This window comes from Haliotis rufescens, unplaced genomic scaffold (genome assembly GCF_023055435.1).
Source record: "Haliotis rufescens isolate VD_foot unplaced genomic scaffold, xgHalRufe1.0.p SCAF_1, whole genome shotgun sequence".
NCBI classification, from domain to species: domain Eukaryota; kingdom Metazoa; phylum Mollusca; class Gastropoda; order Lepetellida; family Haliotidae; genus Haliotis; species Haliotis rufescens.
Window position 1 is genome coordinate 56,483,167 of NW_025963779.1, and position 17,404 is coordinate 56,500,570.

Below are 17,404 nucleotides of genomic sequence, written 5' to 3' on the forward strand. Positions count from 1 at the left end.
CAGTTTGTGTATTAAATGCCTCGGAATCTATTTTGGGCTTAGATTTGACATACCTTTAAAGATTTTAGAATAATCACTTTGTTGTTGTATCTGCAGCCAACATTAACTAGTAAACAAGTATAACTTCATCCTTGCCCTGTGTACACTTATGTTAAATAGATATTCCTGGTGATGGATTGAGGATGAAGACTTGCTGTGGTTTCTCCAGTTTCAAACAATGGCTGCATATAGAAACAATGTATTGTATTCGATTGGGCATGAACTAAGAACCTTTTGATCTCTTAACAAGAGGTTTGCTGTATTAGTGACGAGACATTTAACAGATTATTATTTAAACATGAATAGTACTTTAAATTTTGAATTATTTTTTAAGTTGTATCGTTTTATCAGGCAGGCAAATAAAAATATAATAAACTATTTTTATTTTATTTTCTGATTCTAGCTCTGATTCTAAAAGAGTTACCACACCTGTTGCCTCCGTTAAGCCATAGCAGAGTTAGTTAATCTTGAAGTGAGTGAGTTGGGTTTAACTCCACTTTTAACAGTATTCCAGTCATATCACAGTACGTCAGCTTAATGTGGGAGGAAAGCCCGAAGTGATGCAGGTCTCAGACATTTAACACTTCGGTGAAACCCATGAGCATGGGTATGGTGCTGACAAACCTAGAAACAAAATCAGGGCGAACCGGGATTCAAACACACAATCATAGGTTTCTGGCATGCCCAAGGGACGCAACTCTGCACAGCGAATCGCAGCGCCTTAGACGACTGGGCCACCCATGCCCCCTCCAGTTATATCCTTTTATGTCAGCTTAATGTGGGAGGATAGCCCAAAGTGATGCAGGTCTCAGATGTTTACCACTTTGGAGAAAACCATGAGGACGGGTATGGTGCTGACAAACCCAGAAACATAACCTGAGTGATTCGAACCCACGATCACCGGTTCTGGCATGCCAAAGGGAGGTAACTATGCACAGCAAATTGTGACACTTTGGACTGGTCAAGTCAGTGTTAAACCCAACTTATCTCCCCACTCACTCTTATGAACGGAAATACGCAATATAATGTATTTATCAAGCATCACCAAAATTAATGGATATGCAGTGTTTGGCCTTTAATTCTTTGACAAAATTGCCACGAACAAAGACACCATCATACAACGTAGACGACAGGCCTACATGTGATATCCACCTGTGTAATCAAACCCTGACTACATTTGACACGGTAGCCAGTGACAAACACTTAGTCAAGCGCAAAATTACATTCCTTTTTGCGAGCTTTGTTATGCGGTAAATGTATTGTCGCCACTTTCAAGTATATGCTGTAAACCTGACATGATATTAAAGTCTATAGAATATGTCCATATAAATGTGCATCACTTTATTTATGTGAGCAAGGGTCACCTGCATTTTTCGCAATAATTTCATGCTTGCAATAATTTCATGATTTTGACTTTATCATGGCAGCCTGTAAATATTCAAGCAACGATCTAAGACACTAGGCTAGGATGACACATAAACAATAAGTCTTCAGCAACCCATGCTTGCCGTAAAAGGCGGCTATGCTTGTCGTAAGAGGCGACTAACAGTATTGGGTGGTCAGGCTTGCTGACTTGGTTGAAGAGACCCATGAAGATCTGGGGTAGAATAGGTCTTCAGCAACCCTTGCTAGCCGTAAAAGGCGACTATGCTTGTCGTAAGAGGCCACTAATAGGCTTGCTGGCTTGGTTGATGAATGTTATTATATCCCAATTAAGTGGATTGATGCTCATGATGTCAATCACTGGATTGTCTAGTCCAGACTCCATTATTTGCAGACCACTGTCATATAGCGGGAATATTGCTGAGTGTTGACGTAAAACAACAAACAAACAAAACTATTTTGCTGATTTTATGCAACATTTTTTCATGACCCCAACCTATAATAAATGACCAGTCCTTTAGCTCTTATATAACAAGCACTGAGGATCTAGTCTCCATGGAGTCCTTTCTGTGGGATGGATCTAGAGAAAGCATTTAAAAACTGCAATTCAAGTAATAAATCCTGCCATCAAATACAAAGTACATGTACATTTGTTCTCCTCAAGCAAGGATAGAGCTTTTTGTAAAAGGGGACACACAATTTGTGATCATTAGCCCAAAATTGGTCCATTAAATGTTATTTTTGTTAGAAACATGCCACCAATGTGGCACATGATTAGTATGCTTCTAAAAGTGAGGGGGTGGGGGGTGGGGGGTGGGTGTGTATGAGGGTGTGGAGGGTTGGGAGGGTGTGTGTGTGTTGGGGGGGGGGGGGGGGGGGCAAAGGAAACCTTTTCTAGATCTGTTTTTGCTGCTTATGTTTCATCACCATCAGTATGATTAACTCCCTAGACATAAATTGAACCTTGAAATCACGCCAGTAACATGATGGTACATATTTTCATCAAGCAAGTGACTATGTATCCGTAGCTGAATTAAACCAGAGACCATATATCTAAACTATGCAATTTATGAAGAGGGTCATATTCCCCAGATAAAGTTTCACAATCTGTACATTCCATCCTGGGTTTCATCACACGTTTCAAAGTCATTAAGTTTCAAAGTCGTGATTAGTACCACATGCAATATTCAATACATTTTCATCACCATGATCTGGGCGTGATCTGATTACCCAGCTTTCTGTCTACACAGCACATGACAGGATCCTGGTACATATGTTACAGAATTGCATGAAATCATTGATTTTTTCCAGGATTAATACAGAAGTCTATTCCCATAATTCATAAAGAGTTGGGGGCGATCGGGTAGCCTAGTGATTAAAGCGTTCGCTTGTCACGCCGATGGCCCGGGTTCAATTCCCGACATGGGTACAATGTGTGAAGCCCATTTCTGGTGTCCCCCGCCGTGATATTGCTTGAATAATGCTAAAAGCGGCGTAAAATCAAACTCACTCACTCACTCACTCACTCATAAAGAGTTGAGTATGGTTTTGTGCCATTTTTAGCAATATTCCAGCTATACCATCACGATTGCTGAGATATTTCGTAAAAGCAACTCACTCACTCAACTCAATCACACCGACACACTTGAATAGGAGTAAACGAGTATGCTTTAATTTACACCGCAATTATCAATATTCCATCGCAACAGGGGACACCAGAAATGTGCTTCACATATTGTACCAAGGGGAAAATCGAACCCACACCTTTTGGTGTGAGGAGCAAACGCTTAACCCACTAGGTTATCCCTTCTCCCCTTAGCAGCTGATGTAGTTCAGTTGATATCACATTGTTCACGCCAGCCCCAATGTTACATTTACCATCGAATGAAATATATGATGATGATGATGATGATATGTTATTATGTAGATTAACATTCTGATGATCTACCACATCGAGAGAGGATGACACACAATCGCCTTGGTAACATAAAATACCATTTACCAACAGACCTAATTTTGAAACCTTGGTAACAAAACCACAATTGTTTCAGACCTAAAATCCAGAAAGACAAATATTAATCAACAGACAGATATCAAACGATAAAATATAAAATATCAATCTGAGTATTAGACGAATTAGAACTCTATCCCAGTTACCATGGCGATATGACAAGTGTATCCCCTTAACTTAACAAGCACAAAACCACAACAAATACACAACACCAACCTCATGGTGAACTTTCCCCTCCACAGGTTCTGGTTCCTGGGTCCATATTCCATACAACAATAGCCCAAGGTTGTGAAGTGACCAGTCCAGTCAGTCATAACACAACCCTTGTCCACATCACATGGTGGACATTAAACATAAGGCCCTAGGTGAAAAACAATGGCTGCTAATCAATTCCTTCCTTCATGTTCTGATATTAAAAATTCATTTTGGTAGTCACTATGGCGGAGTTAATTGGCCTGACGATCGCGTCGCCACAGTGCAGTGTCTGCACACAGGCATGGGGTTAATTAATGGTCAGATATTCCATGTAATGGTATTACGCTCCAGGTATGTGATAACTAGCCATAGAGTGAATCAAAATAGCATTATATAAGTTGATCAACATGTTTCAGGTGTTACTCTGTCTAATGAGCTTCATGTTCAAATGGCCTGGGTTCAATCCCCATATGGGTACAATGAGTGAAGCCCATTTCTAGTGGCCCCTGTCGTGATATTGCTGGAATATTGCTAAAAACGAAGTAAAACTATGCTCATTCATATTCAAGTGTGTCTGAGTGAGTGAGTTGGTTTTATACACTATTCCAGCAATATCCCATCCAGGTTCTACCCATGAAGTTCTGGGGTAGAATAGGTCCTCAGCAACCCATGCTTGTCGTAAAAGGCGACTAACGAGATTAGGTGGTCTGGCTCACTGACTTGGTTGATGCATGTCATTGTATCCCAGTTGTGTGGATCGATGATCATAATGTCAGTCACTGGATTGTCTGGTCCAGACTGCATTATTTACAGACCGCCGTCATATAGCTGGAATGTTGCTGAGTGCGGCGTAAAACAACAAACCAAACCAAAACCATCCGGGTCAGTGCCGTAGCCAGCCGGGGGGGGGGGGGGGGGGGGGGGGATTTTTTATAGAAAGTTTTATTTGAATTAAGTTGTACAAATATTTGCCCCCCCCTGTCAAAAAAAGTTAACCAAAAATTGGCTTCACACATTGCACACATGTGACACATCAAACCAGGCCTTCAGCATGACATGTGAATGCTTCAACCACATGACTGCCCAATTGAGTCAGAAATGTAATTTTGGGATAAATTTCACTAATAACGTTAACTGTCATGGTCCTCCATGTCAATCAGATCACTGATAAAGACTAATGGAGACATGACTGCCTTCTGACTCATGAAACAACAACAATGATCATCCTACTTATTCAATTGCTCTGATAGACAGACATAGTGATGTTGGATTCAAATGGAAATCTAAACACAACCAACCTGTTCAAATACATTCTAACAAAAGCATGCCAATTGAAACCAACAGCTTCCTTCTGCTAGCATCAGTGATACCAGCATGGGATGATCACATCAGAGATGTCCTTGAGAACAGCTTCAGAGTCTGGTACTGCATGTGATTACTGGCACACATGTGTAACCTGATGTTTATTTGTTATGGCTCTGCATTGATTGAAACTTAAAATGAGCTGTTGGAACTTTGTCACGACTACACGGAGAGACTATGTTTCACATCTAATCAATACAGTTAGGTCAGCTGTATGCTCAGGTAACTCTTGCCTGTTTACCTGGCGTTAGAGTGAGTGAGTTGGGTTTAACACAGCTTTTAAAAGTATTACAGTTATATCGCGGTGTGTCAGCTTAATGTGGGAGGAAAGCCCGAAGTGATGCAGGTCTCAGACGTTTACCACTTCGGTGAAACCCACGAGCACGGGTATGGTGCTGACAAACCTAAACATAATCGGGGCGAACCGGGATTTGAACCCACAATCATAGGTTTCTGGCGTGCCCAAGGGACACAACTCTGCACAGCGAATTGCGGCACCTTAGACTGGCCACCCATGCCCCCATTAGAAAATGAGGCTATTGAATCACTTGTGTAAAGAGAACGCATACACTGTTGTTCTGTCCAGATGCCATTTGGATATTGTAAATCATAAGATTAATGCTAGCATGAAACTACCTTTGAACTATAAAAACTAATCAGCAAACAATACCACCAAGTAGTTATACGCCAATATGTCCAGATAAAAATGTGTTAATTTATTAATGCGAGCAAAGGACAGTCACATTGTTTGCATTAATTTGATGCTCACATTAATTTAACAATTTACGGTATCCAAGAATCCAGGTCTCAATGATTCCACTGATTTGATTTACCTTATGCTTATCCATTTGATTTACCCACTGATTTACCAAATTACATAGAGGATATTATATGAGTGTTCATGTCAAAGGACCGCCTCTGTGGTCTAGTGGTAGAGCATCCGCCCGGAGAGCAGAAGGTGCTGGGGTTTGATCCCTGGCCGCGTCATTCCAAAAGACGTTAAAAGATTGGACTTGTTGTTACCCTGTCTGGCGCTCAGCATTAAGGGGCTAAATCAAGGATGTCGACAATCTTCAGCTATGACGTCGTTTCTAGTGTGACGTCATACCGACCTTAGTCACAATAAGATTCAAATTATGTCAATGATGACGGAAACAATACTCTGTTGTCTTGTGACATGATATGACCCTAGGGCACGTATGATTTTAATGAACCCCGATATGTTTGCCCTTGTAGGTAATAAACACAATTCTTATTTAGGGTAGAGTTCATATTGTTAGCTGCCAGTTCTGGCCAGATGAAACACAGCATCTAATATTTCCCGAGTATCAGGTATCTTCAAGTACATGATCACATGTCATTAAGAGGTAACGGATGAACGCTGAGCATTGCTATAAACACTTCAGACATTAACAGGTGAGGTTAGGTGAAATGGGGTTTAACATCACGTCCAAGATTATTGCACTTATATAGTGTGTATTTGTGTGGCTGCTTGCACTAGTCTGAACTGATGCCAATTTATAGTGCTAGCTCACTGAGATACCATGCCGCAGTTTAACATGAATATCCCACTCAGACACAGTATACTGACTCTGAGCCGACCAGTCCTTGTTTTAGCCCCTTAATGCCGAGCGCCAGACAGGGTCTTTTGGTATGCACGGCCGGGGATCGAACCCCGGACCTTCCGCTCTCCGGGCGGACGCTCTACCACTAGACCACGGAGGCGGTCCAGACATTAACAGAGACACTGACATTGGGCATGGTTCTATGGAGCAATCTCATTGAAATCAGACCTTAGTTCTCGCTATCGCTAAACAAAGATCTGAGGACATCTCATTACGGGTCAAGTCAGAACGACCTTTCATCCGACCTATCAGAACGTCGCTTACCAGATCGTTAAAGTGACAGTCGGAGTGTGTTTTCTGATCATGCAACCTCGAAAACGTTAACACTGGGTATTCCGAACAACAGTTACGGTCTGTACGACTTATTCCGTCAAAATTGTTGTCTATCACTCACTTCTGTGGGATAAACATTTGAGCGAAGGAGGCGTTGCACAGTACGTGGAGAGCACTGCCATACAATCTCAACCATATATTAGACATTCCGGAATGTTTTTTGCTCAGTTTTCAAAATTTTAATCAAAAACTGTGTCAACATATTTTTCAAGCGTAGTCTGAAATGGGAGTTGCCAGGTTGAAACAAGTGCCATAAAGCTTGAGAAAGCTGCTTTCTAATTGGCTGATGTCAACTTCTTGTTAGTCATTTCAGTGGTCGGTCAAAGTCGTTCTGACTTGACCAGTAAGGGGATGTCCTCAGATCTTTGTTTAGCAGCAGCAAGAACTTAGATCTGATTTTAATGACATTGTCTATGGAGCTGTATTTCTCTTTGCTAGGATCTCTGATTTGAAACCCAAATCATGATCCTTGGTCTGCGAGCACCTTGATTCTAAGGTTAATCTGCATCACACCAGGATTTCCTCACACATTAATCAGACTATGATATAACTATCTCACTCACTACAAACACATACCAAATCAATTACTGACCAGTAGAGCTTCCTTATTGTTGAGAGTGTGTCAGGTATCCAGCCAAGACCCTCTCCACCTTCTATCAGTCCAATATCATTCAGAGTTGTGACAGTGTAAGTGAATGTGACTAAGTGGGTTACAGTGACTATATACATATCAGGTTTAACGCTATCACTAACAATCCTCAGTATAACAATACCTGATGTCAGACTGATACAGGAGTGTACACTGATAACTTACCTCCCGTGCCTTATCAACAATGTACATACCGTATTCGACATAATAAGCGCACAGGGCGCTCTCAAAATTAGAAATAGGGCGCTCTTATTAGAACGTTATTTGGGTGAAAAAAAACAGAGTTGAAAGATAAATTTTGTGGTTTATGCTGACAGCCTGAAATGTTTATGTACGACAGATATTTTTTCCAGAATTAAATGCCCATAATTAAGGGTGTATATAACACACGAGTGGGTATTATACGCAAATAAATAAGTCTTGTGTACATTGAACAATCGGAATGGGTGCTAATTGGGATTGTTTACTAGCCAATATCTTAGCAAATGTCGCCGTGGGCGCTTATTGCGTCGAATACGGTAGTCTAGATATTAGTATTGTTGTTTATTGTTTATCATACATATTGTACCAAATATGTATTGCCTGTTTATATTAATTGTATACTTCTGCAAAGAAGTTGTAGAACTACTGATTCTGTCGTATTTCTGTTGTTAATCTGTCATGGCCAATCTCTTTTAAATCAGATCTTAGTTCTGACGTGACCCGTAATGGGATGTCCTCAGATCTTATTTAGCAGTAGCGAAAACTAAGATCTGATTTTAAAGAGATTGCTGTCATGGTATGAAAAGAATAATTGTTTGATTACTTAGAAGTTGACGGATGACAAAGTAGAAACAATTTATGGATAACAACTTCTTTATTACTGTAAAGGCGACATTTTGGTATAGATCCTTATACCGTTGTCAAGCAAGGCGGCCTTAGGTATAAGGATGTGTATCGAAACGTCACCTTTACAGTAAATAAAGAAGTTGTTATCCATAGCAACCTTACTTGACTACCTATGTGGATAGTTTGGAGAAACTGATATGGATAGTTTGGAGAAACTGATATGGATAGTTTGGAGAAACTGATATGGATAGTTAGGAGAAACTGATATGGATTGTTTGGAGTAACTGATATAGATAGTTTTGAGAAACTGATATGGATAGTTTGGAATAACTGATATGGATAGTTTGGAGAAACAGATATGGATAGTTTGGAGAAATTGATATGGATAGCTTGGAGAAACTGATGAAATATACTGCATGTCAACAGACAAGTTACAAAATGTTATAATAATTTTAGATTTTTCTCTTCTCGTGTGTCAGTGTTCTTCCAATATTTCATACAATGTTGACATCGCTATGCAGCTCTGTAATGACATATGACATTTCTAGAATGTTGCAACTGTCACTCACCAATGTCATGAAATGACAACACTGTCTGTAGTTGTCAGAACAAAACACACAAAACATCTCGGCCTTCAGGCATGATGGATGCTACTTCTAGGCTCACCAGTTATAGAAACATCAGATATTATCATTGCAATATGTTATGATAACTTGTGAGAATACTGGTAGGTTTCCTAAAGAATTTTCTTTTCAAGTAAGAAGTCGCCTATCCCTTATAGTGTCGAGTATTTGTGCAATTGGTTAATGATTTCTATTTCATTTAGATTGTGTTAAGTTATTCATGCATTATGTTTGTTTGGTCTGTTTGTTTGTTTGTTTATTGTTTAACGCCGCACTCAGCAATATTCCAGCTATATGATGGCGGTCTGCAAATAATCGAGTCTTGACCAGAAAATCCAGTGATTGATATCATGAGCATCGATGCATCAACCAAATCAGCGAACCTGACCATCAAATCCCATTAGTCGCCTCTTACAACAAGCATGGGTTGCTGAAGACCTATTCTACCCTGGATCTTCACAGGTCTCATGCATTATGATACAGTGAGAGAAACAATTACACAATATTTCAATATTGTCCAGCACGACAATCTGTGCTCATCTTCAGTTAAAGATAAACTGTAATCAGTCAGAGAACCATTACACAATGTTTCAATAATGTCCAGCACCACAAACTCTGTTCATCTGCAGTAAGAGAAACTGTACTCAAGGCGAGACATTTTCCACACCTATCCCAACAAAGAGGCAGGGATTGACTTCAATATCACCCACAACACTGCAGAGCATGTGATAAAACTTGTACTGACCTTTGATGTCACAATGCAATATAGCCTAGCAGTGATTCAATGTTAAAACAATGTTAAACACATGGGTCACTTCCTATGCCAAGTGGCTGGTCTTAAACAACAAAGCTATTTATCACACATGTGCAAGGACTTGACTTTGAAGCTAGACCAATAGTCATGAAGTTCTCAGTGATGTCATGTTAAGGATAGCTTTTATATGACCTTTTAGACTAACAATTAGTCTCTTAAATGAAAAAAATAAAATTGTATTTTCGTTAAACTATCTTTAACAAGGAGACCAGAGAATGTTTTCATTTTCAGATAAATCTAGACATCCTGGGTATTTCTGTTTCAGGGTCTAGACTAATGACGAGTGCCAGACAGAAAGTTAGAATTTTCTTACAATTTAAACATTTATGTCTCTTGTATGTTTCCATTCATCCCTTAATAAGGAAATTCTTGCAAACATGGTAATGAAATCGTTTGCATAAACCCCAAAGGAAATTTTCTCTCTTAAACAAATAAAAATGAAACAACATCTTTCATTACTTAGTCAAATCTGCTTGAATTAAACAAATATGACAAAATTATAAACAATCAACAATCAAATTAGAAACTTGTACAGAAATGTTTTCCTGGGGGTATTCTGTGATTACACAGAGGATTTTCTTGTTCATTCTAGAAAAGCTCAAAGTATTTTTTTGTCAAAAAATAGATTTCAGCAATTAATGATGCACAAATCTGACATAAGAACTGAAATGTGATCTTAATATGTTAAATAAAGATTTTGTTTTCAAATTCCAAGCTTGTTAAACCCTGAGGCCCCCAGCTGTGAACAATGGCACAATTCAGTGCAGTTAGTCAGAAGTTGTCGTATGGAAACATTTACACATAAAACTCTACAAACCGTTTCCATATGTTCCTATATTGCAGCAATGTTGGAAAAATGTCACTACTGAAAGATTCAAGTGCACATGCCCTAGGAATGCTGCAGTAGAGGGCATTTCAAGCGTGGAATTAACTATTGGCGGGGAATTTCGGTTTTATTCCCATATTTTGTCTGCAGGGGATTCCCTTTCACATGAAATATTGAACCTTTGGAACAAAGTGTTAGAATTTCTGTGTTCTTGATTCCATCTGATCATTCATTGACACAAGATTGGAACAAAATACAACCGTCACAATATTTGGGGTTTGCTTGTTATGAGATCAACTGAATTGTATGATAGGCATTACTTAGAAGTTGATGGACGACAAAGTAGAGATAATTTATGGATAACAACTTTACTGTAAAAGGTGATGTTTCGGTATAGAGCCTTAGACCATTGTCAAGCAAGACAGTCAATCTTGCTTGGCGGTATAAGGATCTATACCGAAACGTCGCCTTTACACTAATTAAAGAAATTGTTATCCATAAATTGTGTCTACTTTGTCAAGATAAACTATAAAAAGTTGTTGCTTAGGATGAACGTATGTAATTTTTTTGTTTAAATTTAATAAACAATAAGAGTTAAAGAGAATTAGCAAAGTAATTGAGAATACGTCATGGAATAATATCTCTACTGCAGATTAATACCACCAGGCTGTCCCAAGGATAAATCAAAAGAAGCAAGAGCCTTTAGCACCTAACTGTAAACTGTCCAAAAAATATGAAACTTTTAAGCATAAAAAAGTCTCGAGTAAAGAAGGAGTTTTCAGTGTAGGTAAATGTTGCAGGTAGAGCTCTGTGTGAAACTGAGGCATGTATCTGTGTAATTAGGCTAATCAGTCAAAATGAAATTGATAACATCATGCAGTTTGAGCTAACAGACAAAGAAAGGGTGAATCCAATTTGTTGGAGTAACAATTTGACCCCCTTGAGGTCACAGATCTGTGTTTTCCAAAGATGACCAGGGACAATTCTTCCAAATAGCAGATTTACGTTTAGACATGATCAGTTGATCCGAATTACCAACACATATGAATAAAATGTAAATATTGAATGAATTTCTCCTGCAGTGTAAAGGTTTTAAAAAGGTACGGGGGCACGGCCGGGTGGCCCAGTCGTCTAAGGCGCTGCGATTCACTGTGTAGAGTTGTGTCCCTTGGGCACGCCAGAAAGCTATGATTGTGGGTTCGAATCCTGGTTCGCCACGATTATGTTTCTAGGTTTGTCAGCACCATACCCGTGCTCGTGGATTTCACCGAAGTGGTAAAACATCTGAGATTTGCATCACTTTGGGCTTTCCTCCCACATTAAGCTGACACGCCGTGATATAACTGGAATAATGTTAAAAGCGGCGTTAAACCCAACTCACTCACTCACTCACCCCAAAAAGATACTGAGTATAACCCAACTACACTTGAAACTACATCACCTATCTAAGGGACACAACTCTTGCTCACTACAACTCATGGTAGCCAGTAGTAAACATACAGTGTATTTAAGTACTACCCATGAACCAAACAGCAATATGAAAACCTTAGCAAAGAGGACATGCAATTTTTAAAATGATCCTTTAGAAGCATGGTTAGACAGAGCCTCCTTTAATGAGTACATTGATGCAGTGTTAGATGCTAAAGAGACCCACAGATTTTCTGCAACATCATGTTTCTCTAGACATCCCCATTATCTTTAATTGCTTTGACTTTAATAAGGGTAAGACAACATTTAGTTCCAGAAATAAAGTTATGATATTTAAAAATATATATACAAAATAGAAAATAAAATCCAAATGGAGCACAGAACAATGCTTAATTTGCTGAGGCAATCTAGACTTGCCATCATTCTAGACTTGAGTTGAATTCACTTTTTAATTCATTCTCTAGGGTCTGGGAGACACATAGTTATGACAAGGACACCTTTAATTCTTAAATTTTAAAATTGAATGGAGACACAATGTTCCTTAAAAATGTATTTGAACAGATATTAACAGCCTGAAATTGGTAACTTTTTATCATCTCAATTTTTTCATAACAACCTACCTCCCTTTTAATAAGAGACATGAGGTCATGTCAGGCTTTCAGCCTTTTAAGAAAAACATTTATACATGTATTTTCAAATTGTCATGAAATATTAATGTAGGAATAAAAAGGTACGAACCATATTCCTCATTTTTAACTCCACATGTCCATTCCAGTGTAAGCCTGAAGAGAGTACTGGTGCATACTTCTCACGTGGGATCTGAGGAAGTGTTACACTCCCCTGGGCGATATCTGTCATAATCTTTGATAGAGGAGAGGGAGGGTCAGGTCGCCCTGCAGCACCTGTGTATGCCCTGTAGCATCTGGGGGGATATCATGCTGTATACTCCAGCTGATAGGGGATAAGTATATAGGTAATAGGGTGGACACTGTGCACTAGGAGACCCTTGGGACATTAACTGGGACTTGATGTCTTGAGAATCCTCACTAGATTGGGTAATTTTAATTGGATCCTTTCAAGTGCATTCTCAGAGTTTCATAAGTCATAATTTTCGTGTTTGTGATTTTTGTAAGAAGGGTAATCAATCAAAATGATTAAATTACATTATTAAAAAATTCAATTTAGCCAGTCTGTTTTAAAATTAATCATCTAAGACTTAAACCACATGAATTTTATTGACTTTAATTGCTCCTAGGCACAGATTAACACTTTGTATTGCTAGGAGGCAGCGATAACACAGTTTAAGGCTTGAAAGTCAACGGCTTCCATGCCTAGATGATAGACTGGTTGTATTAAATATTTTTTTGATAGGCATTTAGAAGTTGGAGTACTTATTATAAAGAAGTTGTTCATCCAATAATTCTTATCCTTACTCGTATTAAATATGTCTAACGAATAAGTTGTCAGGAGGCATATATATATATACAGAAAACTGTGTTTATAACAAACATGCTTATAACAAACTGGTGGATATAACATACTGTTTTTTATCCCAGGCATTTGCTGTATATATCCTGAATATCCTGTATATCCTGTTATAACCGTAGTTTACTGTAATAACATGTACAAAATGAAACAGGCCTGTGCCCCGTTCCTCAAAGCGATCTTAGCGCTACGATGATCGTAAGCCTATGTTAAAGTATGGGACTTACGATCACCTTAGCGCTAAGATGGCTTTGAGGAATGGGGCCCTGGTCAATTCCTTCATTCCAGCTGGTACCAGGTTTCTAAATAAATTTTGTGATAAGTAATTGTTGAGCATTTATTCGCTAGTGCCACATCTAATGTTATTGCGATCGTGATGCTCTTGTGTAATTGTATGTGTGTTTCTAAGAAGCTGAGACTTTGTGCTGATCTAGCCCAATTTTACTTTGGGGTAATAAAGTGTTATCTTAGATTCACCCCATTCACATTGAAACAATAACACTTAGAATGAATGTTTACTGGACATTAATAGGTTTGTCAATACAGACTGTTGTGACATTAAGTGATAAGGTAAGGGGAAGTGAAATGGGATTTAATGTCGCACACAAGATTATTTCACTTATATAGTGACATACATGTGTGTGTGTGGTTGCTTGTACTAGTCTGACAAGTTTCAATTCTATAATGCTAGCCCACTGAGATACCATCCCGCAGTTTAACATGGATACCACACTCAGACACAGTATACTAACTCCGAGCCAGTCCTTGATTTTTCCCCTTAATGTCGAGCACCATCAGGGTAACAGCAAGTCTTTTGGTATGACGCGACCAGGAGTCAAACTACTACCTTCCATTCTCTGGGCAGACACTCCATCCACCCGACCATGGAGGTGGTCTTTATGTGATGAAAGATTTCCTGGTGTCACCTGGGGCTTATGATACACCTTGTTGTGGTACAATAAGTATCTCCATGGCATGATACAAAATATGATACATAACTCCTCTTGTTAAGGTGAGTGAGTGAGTGGGTTGGGTTTAACGCCGCTTTTAAAAGCATTCCATTTATATCACGGCGTGTCAGCTTAATGTGGGAGGAAAGCCCGAAGTGATGCAGGTCTCAGACGTTTCCAACTTCGGTGAAACCCACGAGCACGGGTGTGGTGCTGACAAACCTAGAAACATAATTTGGGAGAACCGGGATTCGAACACACAATCATAGGTTTCTGGCGTGCCCAAGGGACGCAGCTCTGCACAGCGAATCGCGGCGCCTTAGACGACTGGGCCACACGTGCCCCCTCTGGAGATACAATGCCAAGGAAAGATATCATGGCCAAACCATAGCATATCTCGTATGGGACAAGGTAGGTTAAATGCACTTTTAGGCACTGGAAATGTACTGGGTACCCGGTAGGGAGAGATGATAATGTGACAGTTAAACCTTCTAGCCTCTCAAAGCCAGATTTGGCTGTATACTCCCCAGGGGGATGAGTGAGTGAATATGGTTTTACGCCGCTTTTAGCAATATTCCAGCAACATCACGGCGGGGGACACCAGAAATGGGCTTCACACATTGTACCCATGTCGGGAATCGAACCCGGGTCTTCGGCGTGACGAGGGAACGCTTTAACCACTAGGCTTCCCGACCGCCCCCCCAGAGGGGATGAGTTAATGAGTGAGTATGGCTTTATGATGCTTTTGGCAATATTCTAGCAATATCACAACAGGAGACACCAGAATTGGGCTTCACACATTGCACCCATGTGAGGAATTGAACCCGGGTCTTTGGCATGACGAGCAAATGCTTTAACCACTAGGCTACCCCACTGCCCCCCAGGGAGCGGAGAATGATAATAGAGTGCACACACTGATCCATAGCCAGGGGTAATTATGTTAGCCATTTGAGCATGAAACTCTTGTATGGAGTCTAGCACAATATAAGAACATACATTATTAAAATTTGAAAGTTACAGAAAACTTACTGTCCAGTACTAGTACCATAGTACAAAGTATCACCAAACCATCGGTGACTGGTTACACTGGAATCTGCTGACATTGCCAGTACTACGTACCTGAGACTGCGGAAGCGGGGTGTGCTCCTCCATCTTGTAGGATGCTGCGTGATGTCTCTCTTGAGTAATCAAGTAGGTTACACCGGCAGGTCTCTACACTGGCATTTCACTCCCTGCACAACAAGACAACACACTTACTCCATGACATGCTTATTATAATGCAAGTGAATCTGGTATGGCAATTATGCTACATGAATAATGCATGGCAACAATTTGTCAACACTCAACACACCCTAACCCTAACCCTAACCCTAACCCTAACCCTAACCCTAACCCTAACCCGTCACAGGTAAAGTAGCATTCCTTGCTGACCCGCACTACAGATGATGATGGAAACTTTACAAGAACATGAAGATGAGAAAGTATGGTGAAACCTCTTTTACTCCATCTTCTGACCCTCTGTGAATCCTCCTGTTGTGACTGCTCCCCAGCAACCTGATCGTAAGGGGTGACTAAATGGATTGACTGGTCCATTTGTTGATTGGGTGTCTTCGAACCCTGATGGATCATTGCTTATATCAATTACTGGATTGTCTGGTCCAGACTCGGTTATTTTATTATATAGCTGGAATATTGCTGTGTGTGGCATTAAATACACACATGCACACACACAATTCTTTTCTCTTAATGAAGATGAACACAGTTTGTGATGCTGTACAAAATTGATATCACTGACGAAAAGATGTGCATGCTTCTCTCCTGAACTACAGTAATGTAAGTTTGTTCACCCCACAACTAGCTAAAGAAGTGTAGTTCTTTAATGACATAGTTTTCGTCAGTCTATCATGAGTGTGAATCAATGAAGCTGAGGATCAGCATAAAAGTCAATTCAATCATGGCACATAGTGAATTCTTTTGAATTCATTTAGAAATTTAGCATAATTTAAGAAGTTCATGTCTGTCTATACAAAGCGCCCCTTTCAATCTGTGATGGATAGTATCTGATTTCTGGGCAAGTTTCAGGTGTTCCACAAACAGTGATTTTATGTGTGCTTCATCAACCTGAAATTTTAACCATCTTCAGCAATATTCCAGCCATATTCCAATAGGGTCTTGACATGTCGCAGCCGTTTTGGTATTGAACCTGCATCTTTGGTGTGATGAGCCACAGCTTTAACCACTAGACTTCCCCACTGCCCTTAACAGTTTCGATAGATGAATATAGACGAGGAGGAGAAGGACAAGGATGGAGAGAAAAACTCATCATTTAACAACTGTTTAGAAACAATATATTAGATGATTATCCTGATCATGAGTAACTGTCATCAGCAGTAGATTTTGATATATGTAGCTGTGTTGGTATTTCAGATGCTCCTAATGTCAGTTACTGATTGCGTTGATATACACCTGACTGGAGGGATCAGTGGGGGAGACCCACTTTGTGGAATGTCTTTATAGCCAATTACTTGAACCAAGTAGGGTAAGTCTTTTGTCCTCAATTTACACAATAGATCATTCAAAGATTATGTACATCATGTACATAGTCGCACAAAGGTACAGTCTTATGGTTCACTAAATACATGCTGATTCGTATATTATATAGGCCCTTGGTATTGTTCACATCATCAGCTGTGTGCATACTATACAGACATCTCATTGAGGGACATCTCCCATACAGACATCTCATTGAGGACATCTACCATACAGACATCTTATTGAGGACATCTCCCATACAGACATCTCATTGAGGACATCTCCCATACAGACATCTCATTGAGGAGGACATCTCCCATA

General features: G+C 39.7%; 1 protein-coding gene across 4 annotated transcripts in view; it reads right to left on the minus strand.

Annotated features, from left to right (window-relative positions):
- The window catches only part of LOC124131522 (protein piccolo-like), a 116,109-nt gene that overhangs the window by 78,114 nt on the left and 20,591 nt on the right, over positions 1–17,404 (minus strand). For 3 of the 4 annotated variants that reach the window (XM_046494820.2, XM_046494817.2, XM_046494818.2), the window contains exon 2: positions 15,671–15,783. In XM_046494820.2, coding sequence (XP_046350776.2) covers positions 15,671–15,703 — 33 coding nt within the window. In that variant the 5' untranslated portion in view covers positions 15,704–15,783. Of the gene's footprint in view, positions 1–7,540; positions 7,633–15,670; positions 15,784–17,404 lie in introns of those variants that run through there. The other variant, XM_046494819.2, reaches the window with a different exon arrangement.